The sequence below is a fragment of the Pieris napi genome, chromosome 18, assembly GCF_905475465.1.
Source record: "Pieris napi chromosome 18, ilPieNapi1.2, whole genome shotgun sequence".
Classification (NCBI taxonomy): Eukaryota; Metazoa; Arthropoda; class Insecta; order Lepidoptera; family Pieridae; genus Pieris; species Pieris napi.
This window is the reverse complement of record NC_062251.1, coordinates 3,239,712-3,267,238: the sequence shown is the minus strand read 5'-3', so window position 1 is coordinate 3,267,238 and position 27,527 is coordinate 3,239,712. Positions and strand designations below refer to the sequence as shown.

The 27,527-nt window shown below is 34.5% G+C and overlaps 1 protein-coding gene and 1 long non-coding RNA gene across 2 annotated transcripts in view; both read right to left on the bottom strand.

The window, feature by feature from the left end:
• Positions 1–19,130, bottom strand: part of LOC125058467 (phenoloxidase-activating factor 2-like) — a 38,842-nt gene extending 19,712 nt beyond the window's left edge. Inside the window, exon 1 of the mRNA XM_047662557.1 lies at positions 19,111–19,130. Coding sequence (XP_047518513.1) covers positions 19,111–19,115 — 5 coding nt within the window. The 5' untranslated portion in view covers positions 19,116–19,130. The remainder of the gene's footprint in view (positions 1–19,110) is intronic.
• A 4,993-nt stretch (positions 19,131–24,123) lies between these two features.
• On the bottom strand, positions 24,124–26,314 carry LOC125058482. Its single transcript, XR_007118410.1, has 3 exons — positions 26,191–26,314; positions 25,131–25,186; positions 24,124–24,677 (listed from the first exon to the last, which is right to left on the bottom strand). It is a non-coding gene; the product is annotated as an uncharacterized LOC125058482 (long non-coding RNA).
• Between the last annotated feature and the right edge of the window lie 1,213 nt (positions 26,315–27,527).

Sequence of the window (27,527 nt, the reverse complement as noted above, 5' to 3'; positions counted from 1 at the left end):
ACAGGGTATGCATGCTGTATAATAAATGCATATAGTAGCATTTATTATTATTTATATTGTTTTGTAACATACTTTATGTAATACGCTTTATTGAAGTAATATAAATAATCCGAATAATTACAGATATATGTTTGTTTCTCTTATCATTTTAGCAGATGCGTTCTTTTACCCTTATTATTCGATATATATCATAATTATCGTTCGTAAGGAGTAAACTCCAATCGTGCGTCGTAACTGACACACACACACTTTTTTTTTAAATGGGGGATATTTTTGTAAGAAGCTTTTAATTTGTGTGCAGATCCAGAACTACAGTTTCCAGTGATTTGGCGCGATTCATTAGCCGCCAGTGTTGAAATAAAGTGCGGGCCGAATTGGAGGCCTTTGATGATGTGACGCTAAAAACATAGACAATAATCATTGGTACTCACAATTGGGTTTTTGAAAAAAAAAATTGTGATAAAAGGGAAAGATTTTTTTTATTTTTTTTCAATATTGCGAAATGTATTATTATTATTCAAAATAATAAATAATTTTTGAATCCAGTACCGAAAACACGCCGAACAAACCCGAACGCGTGTGACGTCATAATGTTAGTTTTCACTCATTGCAGCTGATAGAAAAATAATAAAAACAGTGTTTATATATATTAAATATCAATATTAATTAACAAAATTAAATAGATCAAAATATAGCCGTAAACGCTGTACTGTTAAATTGCTTTAACATTATGACGTCATAACATGGTGATCGATCATTCGTGGCGCGTTTATAGTCACGTGATTTTTATTTAAATTTCATCAATTTTTAATTGTTTATAATTTTAGTTTTTTTAGGTTTTTGCATTAAACATCAATATTATTAACAATAAAGTTTTAAAATACATAAAAAAAATCATATTTTTTTTTCCAAAAACTCAATTATGTCCGTACTGTGCAAATTGTCAGTTACAAACTGAAAATGAAATAAAACAATAAATAAGCGCGTATTATTTATTTGCTAATGACATTTATAAAGGTTAGTTTATCTAGTTCTTAGGGTAGGAAATTAAACACCCCGATGATGATATAATTCACTATAACTTCAAACTTGAACAAAAGCAATTGTTGCGCATGTGTTACAACCTCTTTTATAATCTATTCCCTACTCCGACCATCCCACTTCGGGCAGTTGTTCGAGGCAATTCGTAACAGTTCGTAAACAACCGAACGAGTCAAATAAGTAACTATTGCACATGCGCACTTATAGCAAGATTATTAAGATTATGTTTCATAAAAAATGTTTAGGTTTAAATTAAATATTAAAAACTAACACATTGAAAACATTAAAAAAAATGAATATACAGTAAAAACTGTTTACGACGACATCGTTAGAACAACATATCGGTTACATTAACCAAAATCAAAGGTCCCGGCTGAATTCTACTGAATTAAGTACTTAAAAACAACGTCATCGGCTGTGGCAGATATCTGTTTTTACGACCAATAATATTTGGTTTAGAGATACAGATTTAGAGATATAGTCGTTATATATATATATGTAACCGTAAAATTGTAAAAACCGTTAGATTGTAATCTATCTCGCGAGATTGTAAACTGTCGAAAGATTGTCAACTCAACATACTGCTTGCAATTTAACGTATTATTATTCGGTAGTTATATGAAATTGTTGGGAAGTAAAATTAATCTGTAATTGACCAAAGAAGTTTGAATGATAACTAAGTTAGTGTAGTACAATCTACCGAATACCGATAACCAATAACCGATAGATTACAATCTAACGGTTTTTACAATTTTACGTTAACATATATAACAGATTTAGATTTATAGTCGTAATAGATTTTGACTGTAATGAGGGATTTTTGTGACAGCTAAGAAAAGTAGTTCCAAATTAGTCAATAGATGGCATTTTCAAGTAGGGGTTTTTGTTTTTTTAATGGGACATGCCAGTTTGTTCTGTGGTCTTTCCTCTTTTCTTTTGGCTCTTGCATTTGATTGTGATTGGTCTTTGGGCAACTTTGGGTGCTAAAATCATGGAAAAAACGAACCAATACACTAGGCATACTTCTGGACGGGCGTCGCTTTCTTTCCAACAAGTCTTGCATTGCCTTTTCGGAGCTCGTTTTCAGGTCTGTCACAGACCAGGAATCGTTGCTCAGGCATCGCTATTCTCACGGTTGATGGTAAACTCATCATGAGATCGAAGTCCAATAAACAGGCAGGAGTCAATCGTAACGGCAAGCAAACGTCCAGGGTGCACGCGAAGGTCAGTCGAGTTAAGAAGCCAGAACAGACCAAAGAAAAAGCCAGGGTCGTCGTAATAATAACAAAACAGAGGAGAACAGAGCATTCGCGTACAAAGTTTTTATCTGTGGCGAGCAATAAGAAAAAAAGGTAAACCCTTGCGATAAAGCGCCATCTTATCGTAGCTTTTAGAACTATATTTTTTTTAATAGCTGTCAGAAAAATTCCTCATTGTAAAACGTTTCGCCTTGACATTTGTGAAACGTCACGCCTGACGGATGTTTGACGGATTAGTATGGATCAATCTTGTTGGAGTTTTAATATGTAAATAACGACAGGCAACACTTGTAATGTAAAGAAAAAGTTTTAGTTTAGAATATTAGAATACCTGTTTGAATTTTATATAAAAAGATAGTTTCTGTTTCTTTTATTAGTACTTCTATTCCAGACTCGGACGAATCTTTGGCTCTTTATAAACATAAATTATTGTGAATATTATTGTAATGAATGTTAGTGTAATAGTGTTGTGCTTAAGAAATATATATTAAACTAAGCTTACTATAGTGTATTTGAGTATGTTGAGTTCTGCATTTATTCTCATAACCCGGGCACCATGACGTTTGTATGTCAAAATACCATACGTTTTTGTCAAACGGAGTCACACAGTAGATCCACACTCTCGACGAGGCGACATGGAGGGAATCGAGTCAAAGGACGCGAGTCGGCGAGTTGGGAGAATAAAGGACGCGAGTGAGCGAGTTGGGAGATTAAAGAACGCGAGTGGGCGAGTTGGGAGAATAACGGACGTGAAACTAAAAAACATCATTATTGTCAGAAGATATCTATGAAAGATATAGCTTGTTTTTGTGATAACAAGGCAACGAAATCAGTGACGCTACGACCTCTTTAGGTCTGGGCCTCAGATTTCTGAATCTGTTTCATGATCATTTTTCAATCTAAGTCAAGGCAAGTAGGTGATCAGCCTTTTAGAGTCTTTTTGGGTCTAACACATGTCGGTTTTTACGATGTTTTCCTTCACCGTTCGAGCGCATATTAAAGGCGCACATAGAAAGAAAGGCCATTGATGCACAGCCGGGAATCGAACCTACGACCTCAGGGATGAGAGTCGCTGAATCCACTAGGCCAACACTGGCAACTGCAAACTGATAACAAGGCAAGGCATTACAATATATTCCCATAAGGCAGTCATTCCAGTCACGTCCATCTTCTAGAAGCAACTAACTAAATAAAGCGAGAGCGTGGATACCACTAGTGCCAATATTCGGCTTTACAATAAAACTAGGGGCGTAAAACTATAATATTTTCACAAACCACGAATATGGCCATTTAAAAAAAAAGTTTTTAGTACTAGGACTACTGTTACTGTTACTACTGTACATTCAAATATTGATAGTTATATATGCAACTCATTCGCATGTTAAGCGTAGAACGGAACGTCAAGATTTTCTTCAGCAAATTTATCAGTGATCCATTGGTACATCGCCGCTACGTTGACGTACGCAGCGGGTACTTGTGTACCACACCCGACGCCAAATGCAACCATTCCATACACTGAGTAACGGGGTGTGCCGCCAGCGCTCTGAAAATTATTTTTTACACGCTTTATATTAGCTTCACCTGTATGTATGTATGTATGTAACCGACTCCTTCGGACTCGATTTTGACCCACTTTAAACGGACAGATTTTATTCAAATTTTGCGCACCTGTCAAAGATGACAATGCAATAATCCGAAAAAAAAAATTTTAACGAAAAAATTAATAATAGTTTAAAAAAACTAAAAAACACGCTTTTAAATCACGTCAAACTAGCTTGATTCAAACTAGGTTGCTCGATAGACGAAAAATATGGCACAGAGCGCCTCACGCTTTTTCACAATAATACCAGTATTTTTTGTTCATTGCCATTTTCAGCCTAAATTAGGAATTATTTTTCACTTTTTAGTTTGATGTGCTTTAAAAGCGTGTTTTTTTAAACTATTATTTATTTTTATATTATTTTCTACTTACTTGATATATTGGTTAATTCACAAAATATCTTTGAAAATTATAGCCTATATGTTATTCTGATGTATAAGCTATATTATTGTATAGTTTCAATAAAATCCATTTAGTAGTTTTTACGTGAAATAAGAATATTAGTACGTAATATATTAGTTATTAGCTTTTTTATTTAATATTTTTCTTAAATCATTCTCTCTAGTGCGTAACCGAGCGAGTGTTTAATGCGCACAAAAACAGTCTATTGGTCCTATTAACTATTACCGTATGTACAACTAAACACTGTTTTTCATATATCGTCATAGTCGTAGAATAGTGACGGATCTGACAAATAGTAAACTTTACAGGGCAGCCATTTTGAAATTACATAATCATGTTATTTTTTGACGTGATAACGTCTTTAAAATCGTTTTAGTCGGGTGACATGTTCAGAAACTTGTGTCACACAAAAACCTCACGAGCGCGATCGCAGGTATAACGAGAGAGAGACGGACCGATCTCCCGTCTCATCTCGAGCGCTGCCAGTCATTCCGTGAATGTATGAAGAAAAATGTATATCATAGTCGAATAAGTAAACTTGTCATTTTACACCCGAAATTTATTATCAAAAGTGTGCATAAAACGATAGATGTAATTTAAAATTTGAAAAAATTGTTATCTTCATTAATTGCTTACTTCCCAAAAACTTATATCACCAATAAGACGTTATCACGTAAACATCTCGATCGTAAACCTACTTTACAAACAACCAATATTTTTTTTGTCATAACTTTTTAATCACGGCTCATTGGTCTAGTGGTTAGTACCATTGACTGCGAATCCATGGGTCCCGGGTTCGATCCCCGGCTGAGACGAACATCGATGTGATGAGCACTTGGTGTTGTGCTTAGGTCTTGGGTGTTTAAATATGTATTTATATGTCTATCTATCTATAATATGTATGTATATCCGTTGCCCATAACACAAGCTTCACCAGCTTAGCATGGGTCTAGGTCAATTGGTGTGAATTGTCCAATCATAAAAAAAAACATATTATGTAATTATCTAAATTGGCATACAAGCAATCAATAGGGGTTTCTTTTGAAAAAAGAAGTTTTCTAGAAAAATCAATGAGCTTCTATCAAATCCGTCACTTTACCGACTGATTAATTTGAAATTTAAAACACATGGAGTTTTTTTATAGTAACCGTAATATTTAGTAAATGCAGTATCCAAATATGATAAAAAGTGGATTTCAAACCCGACATTGGTCTACGATCATGACGATATATTTTCCTGGACCCTACGACAATTTTACTTACCGAAGTGCGACAAACAAGTGACGCGCCTCCATCACCAGTACATGTGTCAAAGTTCTTCCTTCCTCCAGCACACATCAATGTGTTGTCCAGCCTGAACTTCAGTCCAAGCCGCGTATGTTGTAAAGCCCATTCACAAGTTCCATGGTCAACTATTGGTAATGGCACCTATAACAAAAAAAAAACGGTTGTCTGTAAAGTCGGTTTACTGACGATAGTTGAACGTGACAACGTCACGAATCGCTCACTCAAGTAGGAGAGAGACAGATGTCGAACGCTGAAGAGCGCGAAGTCCGATTGTGCCTCTCTGTCGCTTCGTGCTCTCGCTTGCACTTCAAGCCTTAAATGGAACGCCTCAGAGCGAGGTAACGCCGCATGAGTCATGTTTTTTCGTGCGTGCATCCGGCTCTATCGAATTATAAGACGTTGTCACGTCAAAAAATTTTGGACATTGGAAACTGGCTGATCTTTTTAAATATTTGTGACAGTTGAGATGTGGGGTGTGTATACATCTTCTATTGGTATGTTATTTAAAGCTGGCGGCTTCAACACATTTACACTTTGTGCTTGTGTAGTGTCTGTGAATAAGCGCGAGGCGTGATGTCAAACTGAAATACATCATGAAAAGACTGTCCGTTTCTCTCGCGCTCGGTCAAGCTTATGAGTATAAAAGTGACAGTTATTGTTTTGCTTTTGCTACTGTTTATGTTGATCTTTACTGTACATGTTTATCTTTTTTCAAACATTACCAGGACAATCTTTTGAAATGGTGCACAATGTTTTTAATTATTTTAAGCATCTTAATAAAGTTAAATGAAATTTTTTTTTTTTTTATTTTACATCAGATGCGACTGGGGTTTCTAAGAGGAGTATTGAAAGAATTGTTAGTGAAGTAAAAGTGAAGTGTGTTGAGCTAGATGGAGCTTATGTCGAAAAATGAAAATTATTTACACAAACTACTCTTTTACGTTCTTGGTTCGGCTTAGAACTTTTGGATCCACCCTCGTACGCACATAATATTTATTTACAACCCACCCAACCTTACTAAAACTAGAGTAGACTAAAATATAAAGCTTGGCAAAAAAGTCATATTTTTAAACATACTGTATAGTGAAATTGCATTAGTGTGAGTACTGTGAACGCGCCAGCTTTCGATATCCGACCTATACCGCATTTATTACTGTTCAGAGTAGTTCGAATTAAACCTGCAGCCGAGTCTCATCATCGGACGTCGAGGCAGAATATTATCGCCGTCTATCGCGTATACTCGCCATCCATCGTTCCACAACAGCCTTGCGATTCTGTAACTCACACAGCGGTTTTCATAAACAATAAACTACAAGCTTCCACCTTTTCAGAATGCCAAATCATAAAATGACTGCTTCACGACTGATTTGAGAGCGACCGCCGCTGTGAAAACCGCTGTGTGAGTTCGAAAAGTGAGTTACAGAATCGCAGAGCTGAGCTGTAGGCGAGGGTCTATTTTGAAAAACACTTACTTCATGTTTAATGTATATTTTCCAAGCACAACACTATTACACATTAATTACAATAATTTATGTTTATAAAGAGACTAAAATACGTCTAGAATAGAAGTACAAAACAGAAGTTTTCTGTTATATAAAACTAGCTGACCGGGCAAACGTCCTTTTGCCATGTATATTATTTCTGTATCATAACAAAATAAATACAAAAAGTTTTGCCTAAAAAATAAAAACAAAAATTTAGGAGTGGGACCACCCTTAACATTTAGGGGGATGAAAAATAGATGTTGTCCGATTCTCAGTCTTACTGAATGTAGATAAAAAAAATCATAAGAATCGGTCGCGCCGTTTCGGAGGAGTATGGTAACTAACATTGTGACACGAGAATTTTTTTACATTGGATTTAAACAGGTATTCGAAACTAAATCTTTTTCTTTACATGTGACAAATGTTGCCTGCCATTATTTACATATTCAAACTGATGTGGACAAATAAATCTTTATTATTATTAAAATGTTATTTTTAAACTTACCTTCTTTAACCAAACAGCGTATTTGTCATTATTATTGAAGTCCTTACCCCAACCCATGCTAAAACAATTGGCATCCATTTTAGGCTCATTAAAGCTCAAACAGGCAATCCCCACATGGGGATCGGTTAGATCGAATGGGGACGATGTTATTAGAAGGGCAATGTCATTTGCTGCCATCCCTGAAAAATATCTCAAACTCATCACAGTTTTCTTTTGTATTTTAAAAAGTACGTTACAATAGCTTTTGTTAATACGCATGGTCAATAATTTTTTAATTAATGACCATGTTAACAAAAGCTATTATATATTATGGATGACATGGCGACGTCGCTGGCAGTCAACTCACTTGGCGAAGGTTCCACAAAGGATAATAAAGAAAAGAAGAAGGTTTCAGAAAGGCTTTTGAGGGTTTGGCCTGAGGCAGCGCTTTCAAATGGTGACGTTGCCAAATCAAGCCATCTATGGCATCCCGCTGAGTTAGTGACCTAATGGTCTCATTTAGTATGGGTATCTTACGCAGAGTTCACCTCTAAACATGATTATTTTATTTATAAGTAGACCATAAATTTATTTATGGTATAGAAAAAAATTGATGCAGTCGCTGTCTGAAATTCTACCTCAGCAACTAGTATTGTCACGATGGCACAGTATTCCGCAAAATATATCGAAAATGCGGCTGAATCTCTAAAATTTTAAACTCTTAAACATTTATTTTTAATTTAGTTCTACTAGTCACTTGTGGTGACTGGTCGAACTTGAATTCGTGTTGCGGTGATGTTAGTTATTTCGACTATGTATTTGCGTGTTGTTCCCACGAGAATGTAAGTGCATGCTCCTATTTCACCATGCCTCCTGCTGATAGAGGACAAATCTTTGCTCTTAATTTATTTTATTATTATTAATTACTTATGATGTCATGTGGAACATGGTGTAATGGTTGCTGTTCCTTACAAACGTTGTGTAAAACAAAAAACTTGGCGATTAAAAAAAGTGGCGGAGAGTTTAATGCCAGTTCTTTTCTTCCGTTCTACGCCCTTGATTTGAGAACTGGCAGTCAATATAAAATTAGAAGCATTTCATATATATTTTTTTACGTTCATAAGTGTACAGTGTGTTACCTATATGATTAAATGATTTTGATTTTTTTACTACTTTTTACTGCATTTTAACTTATTCTTCTCAAGAAGATTCTACACAAATATTTTAGTAACCTAACTCAAAAATCATTCGTTCGGTAGTAATGTACATTTCGGCAATTCTTATCTATAAATAAATGTACTTACTCTTAGAAAACTGTTCATGAACAAGGACTTTCCTGACATCTCTGTCCTGGTGGGGATAAATTTCGTTCGTGGTCTTCGTATCCCATTCGCCAAGACGGCATTTTAGCTGTAAACATGACACAAACAGTCCATTAAATATTGTTTTACATAATTAACAATTGTTTCTTATTGATATCAGTAAACACTGTAAGTGGCCGTTCAAGTATTACGTAAGCAGATTTAGAGCAATTAATTCCCCCCCCCCTAACTCAAACTCAAAATATCTTTATTCAAGTGGGTAACCAAGTACACTTTTGAATCGTCAAGTTAAATTAATCGTAAATTTACATTTACTACCAGTTCGCAAGTCAAGGGCGTAGAGCGGGTAAGAAGAACTGGCAAGAAACTTTCCGCCACTCTTTTTAATCGCCAAGTATTGTCATACGAATTGTTTGAACTGGAGCAATTCAATCCCAAGGATTAGGATCATTTAAGTAGTCCTCAAATTTATAAAAAGCTTTGTTGATTAGTTTTCGTTTAACGAGGGCTATGAATTTATTTAGTGATAATACTCTAACTCTACTCCTCTTGTAAGCAAAAGCTCTCAAAAATAAAAGTTCATTAACGTGTTAATTTTTTGTTAAGCTAAAATGTTAATGGGCCGGTCACATTGGCCGCATTTGTGATGGCAGATGGGTCAAAAAGAGTGGCGTAGCTACCTAGGGGCTAGGCGGGGCAGTGCCCCGGGGCCCTGAAGCTCAGGGGGCCCCTCGAATCCTTACCAGAAATCTCGATCGTTCTGAACTTTTGGAAATTTCTCCCATTTTAAAAATAAATATGACAGGTATACCCCACTTAAATCAAGACATTAATTTGAGAGAAATCCAAAAGTTATGCTTAGGGAATTCCCAAAATTTCGGCTACAGCTCATTGTATAACGCGAATTAGATAGGAAATAAACCAAAACCGCATCAAGCCTGGATTTAAACGAAGTCATTGATACTTTTGCGATAACTAAAGCTAGGATTTTTTTTAAATATAATTGTTATTTAGTCAGTTGGTAGGTAGGCCCGACCTTTATATAATAAAACCTTGAATCTTCTCTATGTTATTACTGTTTTATCATTTTTTTACCTGCCCTGCACAAAAAAGCTTAAGTAGCTTAGCATTTTTAAAGTATTTGTATATTTCATATTTTTATTTGATAAAACCTAATCAGTTTCCATAGCAGTTGGGCCCCATTTTTTTTTATTTGCCCCAGGGCTCTTGGCCACCTAGCTACGCCACTGAAAAAGACCCTTACTTGGAAGGGCCCAGTGGGAAAAAGAAAGAGAGGATGCCCACTAAAAACTTGGGAAGATGAAATAAAAGGGATCGCATGGAAGGATTGGATAATGGTGCCGAGTATGAGAGACAGATAGAGAAGTTTGAAGAGGCCTTCACACCATCGAAGGTCGTGAACTGATGTTAAACATAATGACGTGGCCATCTTGATTATGTATTTATTTAGTTATTAAGCTTACGACATCACACACAGTACTAAATCTATTAATTATTTTACAAAATCTTACATCTAAAATTAAAGTAAACATAAGTTTCACAAAAAATAAATAAATTAAAAACTACAATTAAAACATATACAAGATAATACAAGCACGCAATAAAATTATAGAAATTTGTTGGCACTTAAAGCAGAAAATAACGAAAAATCATCAGCACAACAGCGAATTATGTTCAAGAAAGACACACCACGACGCTTTCTCTAAAACCGATCAGCCCACTACCGAATAAATCCAGCTCCGGATAAGCTGTGTTCAATCCGTTAAAATCGCGAAGAATTCACCAAGAAAGGCTATTTTTATTAATCCTTCCTTCCTTTAGTTAATTTAGGGAAAAAGGCGTGTGAAGGAAAACTCGTGAACGTGACGTCAGTGGACGGGTATAGCTACTTCAGAATAGTTGCTGCACCTGACTAGACATGCTACATGAGACTGACAGCCAACTTCCATATGGGGCGGCACCACCACAAGAAATTCGAAATAATTTTTGATGATCCCAGCACTAACAATGTATTGGAAACTCGTACTTACCAAAAACGGGTTGTAATTTTTAATAGCTCCGAGGTTACGAGTATAAGCTACCGTCATCACCACCGAATGGTGTATCAGAGTTCCACCTCCCAAGTAATGCTTTGGATCCCATCTCTGGTTCCGACTGACTTTCCTAGAGTAGGTATATTTTCTGTATTAATTGTACTTGGTTATCGAGTTCTATACATTAAATATTATTTTAATATAAACGAAATGATTTCAAAATTCCTTTTTTGTTCTACAGAGGGCAAACGGGCTGGAGGCTCACCTGATGTTAAGTGATACCGCCGCCCATGGACATTTTCAATTCCAGAAGGCTCGCGAGTATGTTGCCTGCCTCTTAATTGGTACGCCCTTTTATTGAAGGACCCTAAATCTCATTGGTTCGGAAATAGTTCAGTGGGCAGCTGGTTCCGTGGTAATGCGCGACAAAAACTGCCTTAAATGATATCGAAATGAGTAAATTGCTAGCAGCTCGATGAAGTAGCGAGAAGTTAATTCAAACATGGTGAGGAGATCAGACTAGCTCATCATGTTGGTAAAAATTAATACCTCATCAAAGCAACCATCCAAGGAAACTCTCCGAACTCAGCGTGCGTCTGTGAAGAGTCGCGGAATGTGTAGCCGCCGGGGTTACTCCATCCACATCCTGGCCTCTTTATCGGAATTGGAGGTGGAGTCACGGTTTCCGTCGTAATCAATCGACTGGTTGGACAGCATATCTTCAAGTAGTGGCAGCCTGACTCTCTGGAAATTAAATTAAAGCTATCAATATATTATTCAAGATAACTGAAGGAAACGTCAATTGCTGATTGCCTAACGTTTTTAATTAATTTAATTCAAATTCAAAAATCATTTAATCATATTGGTAACACTTTGTACACTTATGACTTGTCTGTAAAGAAATACATATAAATGCTTCTTATTTTACATTTAGTGCCAGTTCTCAAATCAAGAGCGTAGAACGGAAGAGAAGAACTGGCAATAAACTCTCCGCCACTCTTTTTAATCGCCAAGTTTTTTGTTTTACACAACGTTTGTAAGGAGCTGCAACCATTACACCATGTTCCACATGACATCTTAAGTAATTAATAATAGAATAAATTAAAAACAAACATTTGTCCTCTATCAGCAGGAGGCATGGTGAAATAGGAGCACGCACTTACATTCTCGTGGGAACAACACGATGCTTCCAGATGTCATGTGGAGTATTTAATAAGGTAAATAAATATAATTACAATATTTATACGTGACGTCGCTTTCTCTGGAGAATAAAATAAAACAAAAATGTCAAAGGATAATCTAATATATAAAATTCTCGTGTCGCGGTGTTTGTGGTTAAACTCCTCCGAAACGGCTCCACCGATTCCCATGAAATTTTGTGTGCATATTGGGTGTCTGAGAATCGAACAACATCTATTTTTCACCCCCCTAAATGTTAAATGTTATGGTACCCCTAAATATATATTTTTTTTAATTTTAGGTATTTTTTTCTGTTTTTATTTTTTTATGATACAGCGTTAAAAAATACATACAACCCCTAACTTTCACTAAAAGTCTAATTTATATATTTCATTAGTAATATGTAAATTAGACTTTTTTTCACTATCTAAATTCTGTACAATATGGTTTTTTTTTTAATTTAGTATAATGTTTGAAAAATGCTCATTATTTCGTTTTCTCTCACTCTTCTTTATTCTTTTTGATAAATAAACCTTTTTATTTTTGGATTTAAATAATAGGGAACTATTACAATTGAAATGGTTGTTTTAATGAGACCTTATTTATTGAAAATATTTATAAAAAAAAAAAGGGTGCGTGTACCATACGCGTACAGTACGCGCGTAAGAAGTTATACTTCTTTGGCATTAATAATAATACTTACGGATAGCTAACCTCAATTGTATTGAAGCACTTAGGAAGGTTGATTGATGAGCACAGTTTTTTCACAAATATTTTCTAATATTAATTAGTATTGATTTAAATATTCAATTAATATCACTTCTGATTATAATTCAGACGCACATATAAAATTCGCACTTGTATAATGAAAACACGTGTTTTAAATGTAGAAACTCAAAGCATGTGGATAATATAAATACACAGTGAACACTAACAGAGGTTCCAACTTCATTCTGTTAATTTTGTGTGACGGTGCGCGCGCATCGTATAATTTCACTGTCATAAATTTTTCATAACTCGCCTATAGAAGTATAACTTCAATTAGTGGGCAACTTAATTCTGTTAATTTTGTGTCACGGACCGCGCGCATCGTAAAATTTCACTCTCATCAATTTTTCATAACGCGCCTATAGAAGTATAACTTCAATTAGTGGGCAACTTCATTCTGTTAATTTTGTGTCACGGTGCGCGCGCATCGTAAAATTTCACTCTCATCAATTTTTCATAACGCGCCTATAGAAGTATAACTTCAATTAGTGGGCAACTTCATTCTGTTAATTTTGTGTCACAGTGCGTGCACATCGTAAAATTTCACTCTCATCAATTTTTCATAACGCGCCTAAAGAAGTATAACTTCAAAAATCTGGACTTCAAAAGTCCAGAACTCTTTCTAAAAACTATCAGGACCTATAGAACTATTGAGTGTGCTGCCAGAACTCGTTTTGTGCTCTGCTGGTAACTGCTCTGCCTACTTCACAGACACATGGTAAATGGGCTAAACTTACCTATAAACGTCCATATTTTCCAAGTCGATTTCGTTGCTGTCCTTACATTCCGACAATTTCACACAATGTCCCTCATTCTGTTCATCGATGTAACAATCCGTGGGTCTTATATCTGGCCGGCTGCTGGCTGTCAAAGATGATAAATATTTAAGGTAGAGTAAAAATATACATACAAAATTTGGTTTTTAGCAAACCGATGAACGCACTAAATCAGGCCAGCTTTCTCGATAGTTCGCAAAGGGAAATGGCTAGAGTCTGGCTAATGAAAGAAGTATCCCTAAAAGTTTGATATATTTCGTGGATTAAACTTATTTGATACGTATATAAGGGCGAGGCCCAACTGCTGCGTTGCGCTGCGTCGTCGCATCGGATCGACGCATTATATGCTATATCAGCGTTGCGTCGACGCACGCCGTCGCAACTGCGTCTCAACCTATGCAATGGACAGAAACAAACGTGTTCTTTTGGAACGAAGTTCCTTATCGCGCGTTGTGAAAGGGGGCTAGACGGAAAAAATTCTTACGAAAAGTTGTCACGATACTTTTTTGCTATTTGCTATTGTAATACACCGGTTCTCGTCCTATCACCGAAGTTAAGCAACGTCGGGTGAGGTCAGTATTTGGATGGGTGACCGCTTGGGAACACCTCGTGATGTTGGCTTTTTTTTTCGTCGTAAGATTGGTGTCGAGAAAATCTATCATACTGTTATGATACCAATTAACATATAAAATAATCGAAAGGAATTTCGTTCCATCCGGGTGTCCCTTGACACCTCTAAAGTTTTTTTGTTGATTTTATTACGCCACCGCAGAATTAAACTTAGAAACCATAGAAGATTCTGGATATCTCCTCTGATAGCATTAAGAAATAGTGATCACCCTTCCCCCTGATTCATCTCTTGTCCGTCGATCCGTTGAAACGTCGCGCGCGACGACGTAACGGTGTAATGGGGCATGTATAAAAATTTATGTCGTCTCCCAAGATAATATTTACGTTTGTGGTTTAATTATATTATATACTTTGTTTGTCTGTCTATAATTATTAATTGGCGCCGAAGATACGTCCGTTCCTCTAAATAAGCAAAGCGAGCTGGAACATTTTATTTGGTCAGAATTGACATTTACTAAATAAAATACTTGAAACATGAAGATTCTCAGATGCTGCTGCAGAGGTCCAATCCAAATTTATGCTGCAGAAGCGGGCTGTTCGGGGTATTTGTTGTGTTTCTCCGAAGGAGTCGATACGGAATAAGTTTAAGGAATTAAATATTATGACACTGTCTGGTCAATATATTCTTGAAGCCTTGTTGTATGTCCAAAAAAATATAAACAATTTTAAAACTAATGGTGACTTTCACCAGTATAATACGCAAAATAGAACTAATTTGAGTGTACGACCAACCAGGCTCCAAAAGATAAACCACTCCTTATATGGAAATTGTATTCGTTTTTACAACAAACTCCCAAGGGAAATTAGAGTATTATCACTAAATAAATTCAAAGCCCTCGTTAAACGGCAGTTAATTAATAAAGCGTTTATAAATTTGAGGAATACTTAAATGATCCTAATCCTTGGGATTGAATTGCTCCAGTTCAAACAATTTGTATGACAATACTTGGCGATTAAAAAGAGTGGCGGAGAGTTTCTTGCAAGTTCTTCTTACCCGCTCTACGCCCTTGACTTGCGAACTGATAGTAAATGTAAATTTAAAATTAATTTAACTTGACAATTCAAAAGTGTACTTGGTTACCCACTTGAATAAAGATATTTTGAGTTTGAGTCTGTACTCAAGATATGACTTCGTCGTAATTATTTGTAGATACAACTTCACGAATTATAAAAAAAATGAGGATTCTATAAGGTACTAACTTGTAGTTAAAAAGGATTCAAGCCATTTAGTTGGGCTCAGGAATTTGTTATTCTCCCCTTGACACCCCCACACCAGCAAGCACACCACCAAAATAGACCTGCGAAAATGCAAATTTTTTGATACATGAAAGAAGTCTGGAGTATTAATGACATGCGTTGTTAATAATAATAATAACAATTTAAAGAATACACTTTTTTACCGGATTGAAGTTATGTATTATTAAAAATTTACATTGACATAATTATTATTTTTTGACGTGATGACGTCTTTAAAATCGTTTTAGTCGGGTGACATGTTCAGAAACTTGTGTCACACCAAAACCTCACGAGCGCGATCGCAGGTATAACGAGAGAGAGACGGACCGATCTCCCGTCTCATCTCGAGCGCTACCAGTCATTCCGTGAATGTATGAAGAAAAATGTATATCATAGTCGAATAAGTAAACTTGTCATTTTACACCCGAAATTTATCATCAAAAGTCTGAATAAAACGATAGATGTAATTTAAAATTTGAAAAAATTGTTATCTTCATTAATTCCTTACTTCCCAAAAACTTATATCACCAATAAGACGTTATCACGTAAACATCTCGATCGTAAACCTACTTTACAAACAACCAATATTTTTCCCGACGTTTCGCGTGCTTTACAGCGTGCGTGGTCACGGTGACTGAAGACAAAAGGTGTTGGATGTCAAAAAGTATCACAGCTGTAGAGAAAGTTGCATTATCTGTATTTATTTCCCCGGAGTTGGTATCGACTAAAAGAAATGGCAGAAATGACTCACGGTGTCCTCTATTTTCGCGGATTGTTTATCTTGAGATTTTAAGTTGGATATTATTGGATCTTCTATCCGATAAAAAAGTGTTTTCTTTAAATGTGTAAAAGTTATATTAATAAAAGACAATAATAATAATAATTCTTTATTTTCTTCCATTTAACATTTGAAGCAAACAGTACGATTACAATTAAGAAGGTATTGGGAGAGTGGTTTCCAAACAAGGTAAGAACCTGTGATATAGATGACCAGGCTTCCATTTTTTTTTTTTATAAAGACAATTCACACCAATTGACCTAGTCCCATGCTAAGCTGGTGAAGCTTGTGTTATGGGTACTAGGCAACGGATATACATACATATTATAGATAGAAAGATATATACAATATACATATTTAAACACCCAAGACCTAAGCACAACACCAAATGCTCATCACATCGATGTTCGTCTCAGCCGGGGATCGAACTCGGGACCCATGGATTCGTAGTCAGGGGTACTAACCACTAGACCAATGAGTCGTCCATTACACAACAGAGTCATACTGAGTCATAACAAAAAAAAATGTGTGTGTACACGTAAAAAGTGGAACTTCTTTATGATTTATTTTTCGAAAAATGATCTACTATATGCAACTTTACAGAAATTGGTTAAATAAAGTAAAATTTGATAAAGTTTAACAAAAGGCCTTTATTATCATAGACATGAATACAAATATTTCATTTTACCTTATGACTACTAAGATAATTACAGAATTTCATTAATTGTTTTAGAATTATTAATGGCTTCGAATCTCTTTGAATCAACCATGGTAGGGACAAGAAAAAGATGGCGCGTGACCGAAAAATGTGATGGTAAATTTTTTTCCAACGCCGATAAAGAAGTTTCACTTGAAAAAATTTACTTTTTGTTGGGTCTGACTCCCGTATGCAACACAATTGATATACAAAAGTCATACTTAGCGCAGTCTCGATTGTGTTACCTGTAAGCTTTCGCAAAAAAAAAAATCTTCCTACTAGAGTTTCTAAAAATCGACTTACTACTTTTGAGAAATATTCTGTTAATTATTATTTGACATTATAATTAATATTAATTTCATAATCTTAATATATATAAATCTCGTGTCACAATGTTTGTCCTCAATGGACTCCTAAACTACCGAACCGATATCAATCAAATTTGCACACCGTGTGTAGTTTGATCCAACTTAAAAGATAGTTTAGCTTACATCTCAATTTATACCCGCAATATTATTTTATTGCAAAATATTTGATAACTATTTGATAGTCACAATTCTAACAGATGGCGCTGTGTTGAAAGTACCAACGTTTCATATAAGCTACAATTTAATGACATAACCACCAAAAAAGCATGGTAGTCCCCAAAACTGGTGTTCTCCTACCGTTTCCCTTGAATAGTTTGCTACTATGTAATATAGCAAAAACCTTAGCCACAGCAACGCTTGGGCGGTCTGCTAGTGTAATAATATATTTTAGTAATGTGATGATGTAGTGCTACAATAATGTTACTCCACAATTTTAAAAATTATTAATAAGTAAATCAAATATATAAAGCTCGGTCCCTGTGGCAGTGTATCTTTAAAGCTGGCAGCATGATAAGGAAGGCACCAGCTCTGGGGTCACCGGTAGTATATACCAAGGGCTAAATTATTATTATAAAACCCAAAAAGTTTTTAAACATTTAAAAATGGGTCTAAAATCGTTCTAATCTAATATCGTGATTATCTTAATAAATAATAAATCGTTTATTTGCCCCACTATCTGGGAAATTACATTACATACAATTAGATCGATAAATTATAAAAATCCGCACAATCAGCCATATATTAATTATGAAGTGAAACTTCTTTATCGACGTTGGAAAAAAATTTACGAACGCGTACGCGTCACATTTTTCCGTTACGCGACATCTTTTCTTGTCCGGCGATTTCGGATCCAATTTATTGATTAGTTGCAAGATTTGTTGTTTGTGAAGTTTGCCTACCTCTGAAAACTAACTTCAGGCTTACCGCAACGTACTGTTATTTATATTGGATATTTTTTTCACGTTATATTTAATAAATATTGCAGTATTTAATTTAGTTATAAATAGAAATTATGCTCTTAAATCATTATTATTTATGTCAAACCGTGTAGTGCGTTCATAAAATGTATAAAATTTATATTAATAACAAAATATATAATAACGATAACAATGAAAGTAATAATTCTATTACAATTAATGTATTATTTATTTTCATGTATATAATAATAAAAGCATTTTATTAAACTTTATCTAATTTAACTTTATTTAACCAATTTCTGTAAAGTTGCATATAGTTGATCATTTTTCGAAAAATAACGTCATAAAGAGGTTTCACTTCTTACGCGCATTTTTTTATAATGTCATAAAAGAACATCGACAAAATGTCATAAAATTATCTTCCTACTAATATTGTAAATACGATTGTCTATAATATAATTAATTGTTTTAATAATAAAAATTCCATGTATCGGCCACTGTACGTGTCAAATGTACCTTTAATGTTTTCAAAAAAGTACCCAAAATACCTTAAAACATATAGTAGTAGTAGGAAACATATGTAGTATATAATATTGTTAATGCAATTGCCTATATATTTTTATTGTTAAAATAATAAAACTTTCCGTCAATGGATGTCAGTAAAAAAAAAAATTTGAATAATTCCTTCACTTCATGCTAATGAACTTGAAGCGCTAATAAATTCTCAAATTATTGTACTTTATATATTTCAATGGCAAAATTTACACAACAAATAATAGTAATTAATATTAATAGATCCATTTTCATAGAAATAATAATAAATACTCACTTCATTCTTCACACAATTGCTCTGTCCAGAAGTCTATTATAAACTAAAATACTCAACTAACATTATAAAATAAGGAAAGCTGGTTATTAGATGTGGGCTATTGTAGTGACGTCATCTGTCGATAAATTTAGTATTTTGAGACGATAGCACACATAAAAGTGGTAAAGCAACGCTGAGGTCGTGCGTTTGAATCGCAGCTGTGCATTTTTCTTTTTGCGCAATTAACACTTGGTAAAAAACGTCGTGATACTGGCATGTCTTAAGCCCCAACATTGACGTGAACCTATAAATAAAATAAATCAATGGTCAACCTCTTTAGGTCTTGGCCTCAGATTTCTGAATCTGTGTGATCATTTTTAAATCTAATAGGCAAGTAGGTGATCAACCTCCAGTGCCTGACACACGCCGTCGACTTTTTGGGTCTAAGACATGTCGGTTTCCTCACGATGTTTTCCTTCACCGTTCGAGCAAATGTTAAATACGCACATAGAAAGAAAGTCCATTGGTGCACAGCCGGGGATCGAACCTACGACCTCAGGTATGAGAGTCGCACGCTGAAGCCACTAGGCCAACACTGCTCTCACGTTAACCTATCTATATAAATAAAAATGAAACCCGTTTTCCGTTGTCACGACATAACATGAAAACGGCTTGACCGATTTGTCTGATTATTTTTTTATAATATTCCTTGAAGTACGAGGATGGTTCTTACGGAGAGAAAAATTAAGAAAAAAATGAGTGAAAACGTCTAAAAACAACACTTTTCTATATTCCCATACAAAATATTCGTAATAATACTTAAAAGTCAATTTGAACTTTAATACCATATCATAAAGTTCAAGTGTTAGTGGAGGGGTTCCGGGAAGGTAAATTTTTATTTTTTGACAAAATGTATTTGTTGTATTATCAACTTTCTTTTTTTTTATCTTACTAGCTAGACCGGTGTCCCGAATAGCAGTATAAGTATTTAAACAAAATAAAGAATCGACTGTTAGGCGGTATGATGTTCGCCAGGTCAGCTAGTACATTATAATAGAGTAAGCAAGAGAGATTAGAACTTCGACCAAGTATATGTTTAGCTATACTTATATAATGATTAGTGATAATATTATTAAGCAATATGTAATTTTATATGCAGCATCTTTTGCTATATAACACTTCTTTTATCATGCGGGGAATGTGAGGCTGCATCAAAGGCCTCTACTAAGATAGTAATAATAATAATATTAATGATGATGATAATAATAATAATCTTAATATATATAGATTACGTGTCACGTTGTTTGTCCGCTATGGACTCCTAAACTACCGAACCGATTTCATTCAAATTTGCACACCGTGTGCAGTTTGATGTAACTTAAAAGATAGGATAGCTTACATCTCAATTTACACCCGCAATATTATTTTATTGCAAAATATTTGTTTATTATTTGATAGTCACATTTCTAACAGATGGATTGAGTACGTACGTAAGTACCAACGTTTCACATAAGCTACAATTTAATGGCATTACCACCAAAAAAGCATGGTGGTCCCCATGACTGTTCTCCTACCGTTTCCCTTGAATAGGTTACTACTATGTAATATAACAAAAACCTTAGCCACAGCAACGCTTGGCCGGTTTGCTAGTAATAATAATAATAATGATAACAATAATTTATTTATTGCAAGAATAATGTACAAAAAAGTGTAAGGTGGTACAATCGTAAGTTCGCATATTCTAAAGGCCGATTTACATTATCTTAGTGTTTAGGAGAGTATTTAAGTACAACTTGAAAGGCAAGTTCTTTAGTGATTTAGTGCGTTGCGAGTGAACGTTAACATTTCTTCCAGTAGAGTATCATTACAGCGCCACAATGAACGCGCAACGACGTCGGTAAATACGCTCTATTCTACGCAAAATACTAACTGTAGTTATGAAACAAATAGAAGTCGAGATTTTATTCGAAATAAATAATAAATAAAATAGCTTCTTTTAAGGCAGTGTATGCCGACTGCCTAGCCTGTTTGTTTTTGTATAAATTGTTTTTAACGTTCCACAAACATTCGTGAACAACATATTCAGACACAAATCTGATAGTTGTATCTTCCGACCGTTTAGCTATCTTTAAAAATCAAAAAACACGCACGCGTTTCACGGCGCTTATGCACTCTCCTAAAGATTTTACTAAATTACGTGTTTAACACAACGAGGGAATATCTCGGGGGATGCGCGGGCGCGGGAGGGGTATCACTTGAAACAAAAATAAAAAGCGATTCTATTTTGATTCAACTTGAAAGTCAAGTAGAACCGTACTAAAGCAAGTAGCGTTTACATGTTTCAACTAAAGTACTATCCTAAAGCACTCTGCTAAACACTAAGATAATGTAAATCGGCCCTAACACACAATGGCGCGCAAATTTGTTTTTAAAGGAATTTTACATTATTAGTCAAATGATTTCGTCAATTCTTATATTATTTCTATCGTACATAAATATAATAGTAGTATATATATAGTCTTTATTTATTTACGACATAAAAAAAATGTCCAGCATTGCAAAGCCGGGACTGGCCCCTAAATTTTCTATATGTTATGATGACAATACATATATATAAATAGGTTGTAAGTAAAACCAATAACAAAATATGTTTTTAGTTTTGGATGTGGTTTTGGGTGTTGTTTTGGTGGTTTGCGATATTTTCCTTCCTGTAAGCATTACGCATTTAGAAAGAGAACATTTGTGCATTTCGAACCCATGAATTTAGCTATAAGGGCTTCACGATTGATCACCTTTCCTACTTATAAAGGTGTTTAAATTAGTTAAATAATATTACACAGAGATACACGCATTTATAAATAAACTAGCTGGCCTGGCGAACATCGTACCGCCTAACAGTCGATTCTTTATTGACGTGACAACGTCTTATAATTCGATGGAGCCGGCTGCACGCACGAAAAAACATGACTCATGCGGCGTTACCTCGCTCTGAGGCGTTACCTCACTTTGAGGCGTTACCTCGCTCTGAGGCGTTACCTCGCTCTGAGGCGTTCCATTTAAAATTGAAATAATTGTATTTATGCGTACAAATAAATGTAACTTGATCAATTCAATTGTGATTTCCATTTACCTCCTTCTCTATATCCATACAAAATACCTATCAAACAAATAAAATGTAATTTTTTTTTTGAAAAATGCAACCATCCCATCAATATTTTTTATGACGTTGTCACGTTCAACTATCGTCAGTAAACCGACTTTACAGACAACCGATTTTTTTTTTAAATACTTATTCTACTATTCGGAACACCATTCTAGCTAGTGAGATAAAAAAAGAAAGTTGATAAGACAAATACATTATTTGAGAAACTTTTTTTGCAAAGTTTTAAAAATGTATTTTTGTGTTGTCTTGTGTTTTTTTAACATCATTGTCTTGTTAGATACGTGTTATCAGATTTGAGGTGAATTAACTTTCTGGGCCGAGCCCAGTTAGATAATACCCAATTAGTAGAACATTTATCAAGTCAACCATTTTTTGAAGTGAAACTTCTTTATCGGGGTTGGAGAAAAAATTAGTGTAACATTTTTTCGCTACGCGTCACATTTTTCGGTTACGCGCCATCTTTTGAAGTGAAACTTCTTTATCGGCGTTAGAATGAATTTTTTATCGACGTATGGGAGAAATTTTGTAGCAAATCATCACGTTTTTCGGTTACGTGCCATCTTTTTCTTGTCCCTACCGCGGTTGATCCGAAGAGATTCGAAGCCATTAGTAACAAAAATATATAATAACGATAACAATGATAGTAATACTAATAATTCTTTTACAATTAATGAAATTCTGTAATAATCTTAGTAATACATAGTAAGTAGTACAGTAATGAGTTAAAATGAAATAATTGTATTTGTATTCATGTCTATGATAATAAAAGCCTTTTGTTAAACTTTATCTAATCTAACTTTATTTAACCAATTTCTGTAAAGTTGCATATAGTAGATCATTTTTCGAAAAATAAGGTCATAAAGAAGTTTCACTTCTTACGTGTGTACACCTAGTACACGCACATATTTTTATTTTTATACAGGGACCCCCACACGCTAGCCTATCAGACACGCAATCGGGCAAACGTGACCGAGTGACTAAGCAGCAGGGGATTGTCGAAATCTCCCCTTTCTTAAACAGGGTCATTATTATCTCAAATCATCCCTTGCCCTTCTCGCTGGTGCGAACCTGAATTCGCCAGAGATCCGCTGAACTCCAGCATCAACGATGGTCGCGTAGTGCGGTCTGTCACACAGCGGTTTTCGCATCGGCGCTCGCTCTGAAATCAGTCGTGAAGCAGTCATTTTATGATTTGGCATTCTGATAAACAATAAACTACAAGCTCCCACCTTTTCAAAATGCCGATGCGAAAACCGCTGTGTGAGTTACAGAATCGCAAACCAGCAGTGCGCCATCCGTACGACAGCGTGCCAACTGTCCTTCCAATGACATTGGAATTAAATGACCAAGCACCCAAGGTTAATTTAACTAATTAAAAACAATTATTAACACTATTAATCTAATTTAAGTCACTTTCTAACACGAACTCATAAATAGTGAAATATAACAAAGGGGCCGTTTAAATATTACGTAAGCAGATTTGCTGCAATTTCCCCCCCCCCCCCCCCCTCTTGTCAGCGAAAGTAAGCAAAGCTCTCAAAAATAATAGTACATATATAAACGCATGATTTTTTTGTAGGAATCCTCCATTTATCCGCCATTTTTTTCCTCCATTTAGTTATTAAGCTTACGATATCACACACAGTACTAAATCTACTAATAATTTTACAAAATCTTACATCTAAAATGTGTGACAATTAAAGTAAACATAATCTTCGCAAAAAAAAAAAAAGTTTTTTTTTAAATTTTTAATTTAAAAATTAATCCCCGAAAATACATTTCGATTTCAAGCATAGACAACGTGTGGGTAATCCCTGAAAAGAAGAAAGTCCCTAAACTATTTTAAATTTTAGGGTAAATAAAAAGCTTACTAATCACTCAAGTATAATTCTTAATATTATTATATTTTATACAAAATTAAATTTTACTAGATATTTATTCATTCTTATTTATTACAGTATATGCAAAAGAAAAGTTACTTCTATTAACATTGTACATAATTAAATTAACAAAAAGCAAAAAATGTTTTTGGTCTGCCATCGAAAACTGTTTCCCCGAATCGAATCATTATGTCGCAGCCAACTAGCTTAATTAGCCGTTCAATTAACAGCCTAACCTTTTACGAAGGTAGGTAATTTAATATGCTACTGTCATTATTTATATAATATATTTTAGTAACGTCGTTGTCCAATGAGGCTTCCAATGTTCCACACAGTGTCAGAAACAGTATGAAGTATGCCCTCAACAAGATTTGGTCTGTACGCTCTATAATAAGGACCAAACATAGCGTTTTGGTATTGTTGTTGCATGTTGTTGTAATACGCGTACGGGTTGTACATGTTGTTATTTAAGTTGTAATTGTTGTAATTTATATTGTAATTGTTGTTGCGGGTTTCTACGTAATTGTTTACTGTAGTTGGCGTCGCTGAAACAAAAGAGTAGGCGTTTTAATAGAGTATTTAAGACGTTTATTGCCAGTTCTTCACTTCCGTTCTAAGCCCTTGATTTGAGAACTAGCAGTAAATGTAAAATTAGAAGCATTTAATGTATATTTCTTTTTGGCCGTTCATAAGTGTACATTGTGTTACCTATATGAATAAAAGATTTTTGACTTTTGACTTCATCGTTGACGAAGGTGAAAATCTTTTGCGTTCAATTGTTTTATCGTTTATCTTGCGATAAACTGTGAAGTCAGTCACTACATTAGGAATCTGGGATACATGTATTATAACAGTTGCTAATAAAATATATTATAATTATACTATGTGCAACCTGGCAAAAATATATAGAGTGAGATTCGTGACTTAGCTCTGACTTATTCACCCGTATCTCAAATTCCAAATACGTTTTTGACATTCAGGAGTTTTACTTAACCTACCTCCATTGTTAGCTTGACAGGCTACCACCAACAGCGTACAGATGAACGCGACCAACCTGGAAAAAAATTAAAGTTCCTATTAGTAGATTAAAAGATTGCAGGCTTTGATCTTACTGTGCCTTACAATTTTCCGATGTTTGAGTCGAACTAATCTGGACTCAAACATCGGTACTGGTGTCAGCACCGGTAGGGTTAAAACGTTATGGATTTTGACAATATGACAGAGGATTTTAAAATATCTGCGACAGCAAAGTATGTCTGACTTTTATCCTACTAATATTATAAATTTATAAGCATGTATGGATGTTACTCTTTCTTTACAATAATATAAAACATACATCAGACTAACACATTGGCTACAATTTATAAAGATTATGTGAATTGTCTGAAATATCAAGTAAGTAGGAAAACTTCTACCATCTGCGAGCTATTCTGGCGTGCGCTGCCAAAACCGCTAGAGTTACACATATGTAATGTATGATGGAAATGTTTATCTTATATAGGCCTAAAAAAACGTCCGCCACAGTATATATCTATGTCTTATGTGTAAGCCATTATAGCCAAAATAGTAAACCATAACTATAATAAAAATTGATAATTTATTTCAAATGCGCATTTGGTAGTAATAAATTGATTCCTACATGAAAATAGATACTTATATAACTTCTGGTATTTAAAGTAGATAAAATATCTTTCACGCACATTTGGAGAAATATTATTTTAATCCTGCACAGACGAATCAGCAGGCACCAGCTAGTATTATATAAATCTATCATATTAGTATATCTATTTGTCTGTTCGAGATAAACTTAAAAACTTCTGCACGGAATTGATTGCGGTTTTCGCCAATATCTAGAATGATACATGAGGAAGGATCATATATATTTCATAGTTCTATTAACAACCAATAATTAATTATTACGCTTAATTTCAATACCTTAACCACCATAGTTGTAGTTTTTTCTATTTAAAATCAATGGATAGCAAACGTTTGTGGATATAAGATCTCCAGAAGAGTCTTATTACATCTGGAAGATGTTAAAACCAGAATAAAACTTACTTCATATTAATATGAGGATAATTGACACTTAAAACAAAACACGAGACCAAACAAATGACAAGAACACTGTATAATGTTTATCAAAGCAAATTTATTCCCGAGATATATGTAACTAGCTATTGATTACAGACCTTACTTGTTGTCTTAATATTAAAGCGATGTTTTTGCAACGAACTAACCAAAAAAAAAGTGTGCGTGTACTTATGTACGCGCGTAAGAAGTTATACTTCTTTTGGCACTATTAAAAATAGTTTTTGATTGCATGCAAATAATTAATTACAATTAAATACAATTAAATAATCAAAGACTGGAAAAGGAGTCATTATAGTCAATAAAGTTCAGTTTACATTTGAAAAATTAAATAAATAAATATTTATTATTATTCTCTTACATTAAGTGTAAGTCCAATTCCGTAGGATGTACCGTGGGCAACTTCATTCTGTTAATTTTGTGTCACGGTGCGTGCGCATCGTAAAATTTCACTCTCATCAATTTTTCATAACGCGCCTAAAGAAGTATAACTTCAAAAATTTTGTCGTCGTCCGCAGTGTTGAATTTCTGTCTCTGTCTGGATATTTCTTAATTGTCGAGAAGGTGAACTGACATACGCTGTAAAGTACCTATTGGTCTAAGATCCCGATATACAACGACCTTCACCGAGATGCTTATTTAATGAAACTTATTTTATGTTTAATTTAATATGTCAATAAATATAATCCATATGGGTTGCCTAGCAAATTTCAGTCCAGAGTATTTTAATAAATATTTAAAAAAAAAATATTTTTTTAAACATTTCACCGGTATGATTATTAGATAAATTCTATACCAATCGAAAGTATGAAGCCCATAGAATATGCAAACGTTAGGTTGTTTTTAATCAATCAATTATTTATGTGTATATTTTTTATGTGACACTAAAGTATATATACATCTTTAGTAAAAAAGAAAGTTATAGTGATACATTTATATTGGTCGGTATCTTCACGATGTTTTTATTTTACAGTACGAGCTAATGTTAATTGCGCACATGGAAAGACAAGTCCACTCCAGTCCAAATGGATTATTCCTTTCCCCCATTGTTCACTGGACATGTTGAGACCGTTACCATGAGTTGGGATGTGTTGGAAAAAAAGGGTGGCGGTTTATTGCCAGTCCTTCTCTTCCGTTCTACGCCCTTGATTTGAGAACTGGCAGTAAAAATTAGAAGCATTTAATGTAAATTTCTTTTTTAACGTTCATACATTGTGTTACCTATATGAATAAATGATTTTTGATTTTTGATGGCCTTTAAAGAAAGCCATCCCATATTTCAGTACCATCTTTTTGGACAAGTATAG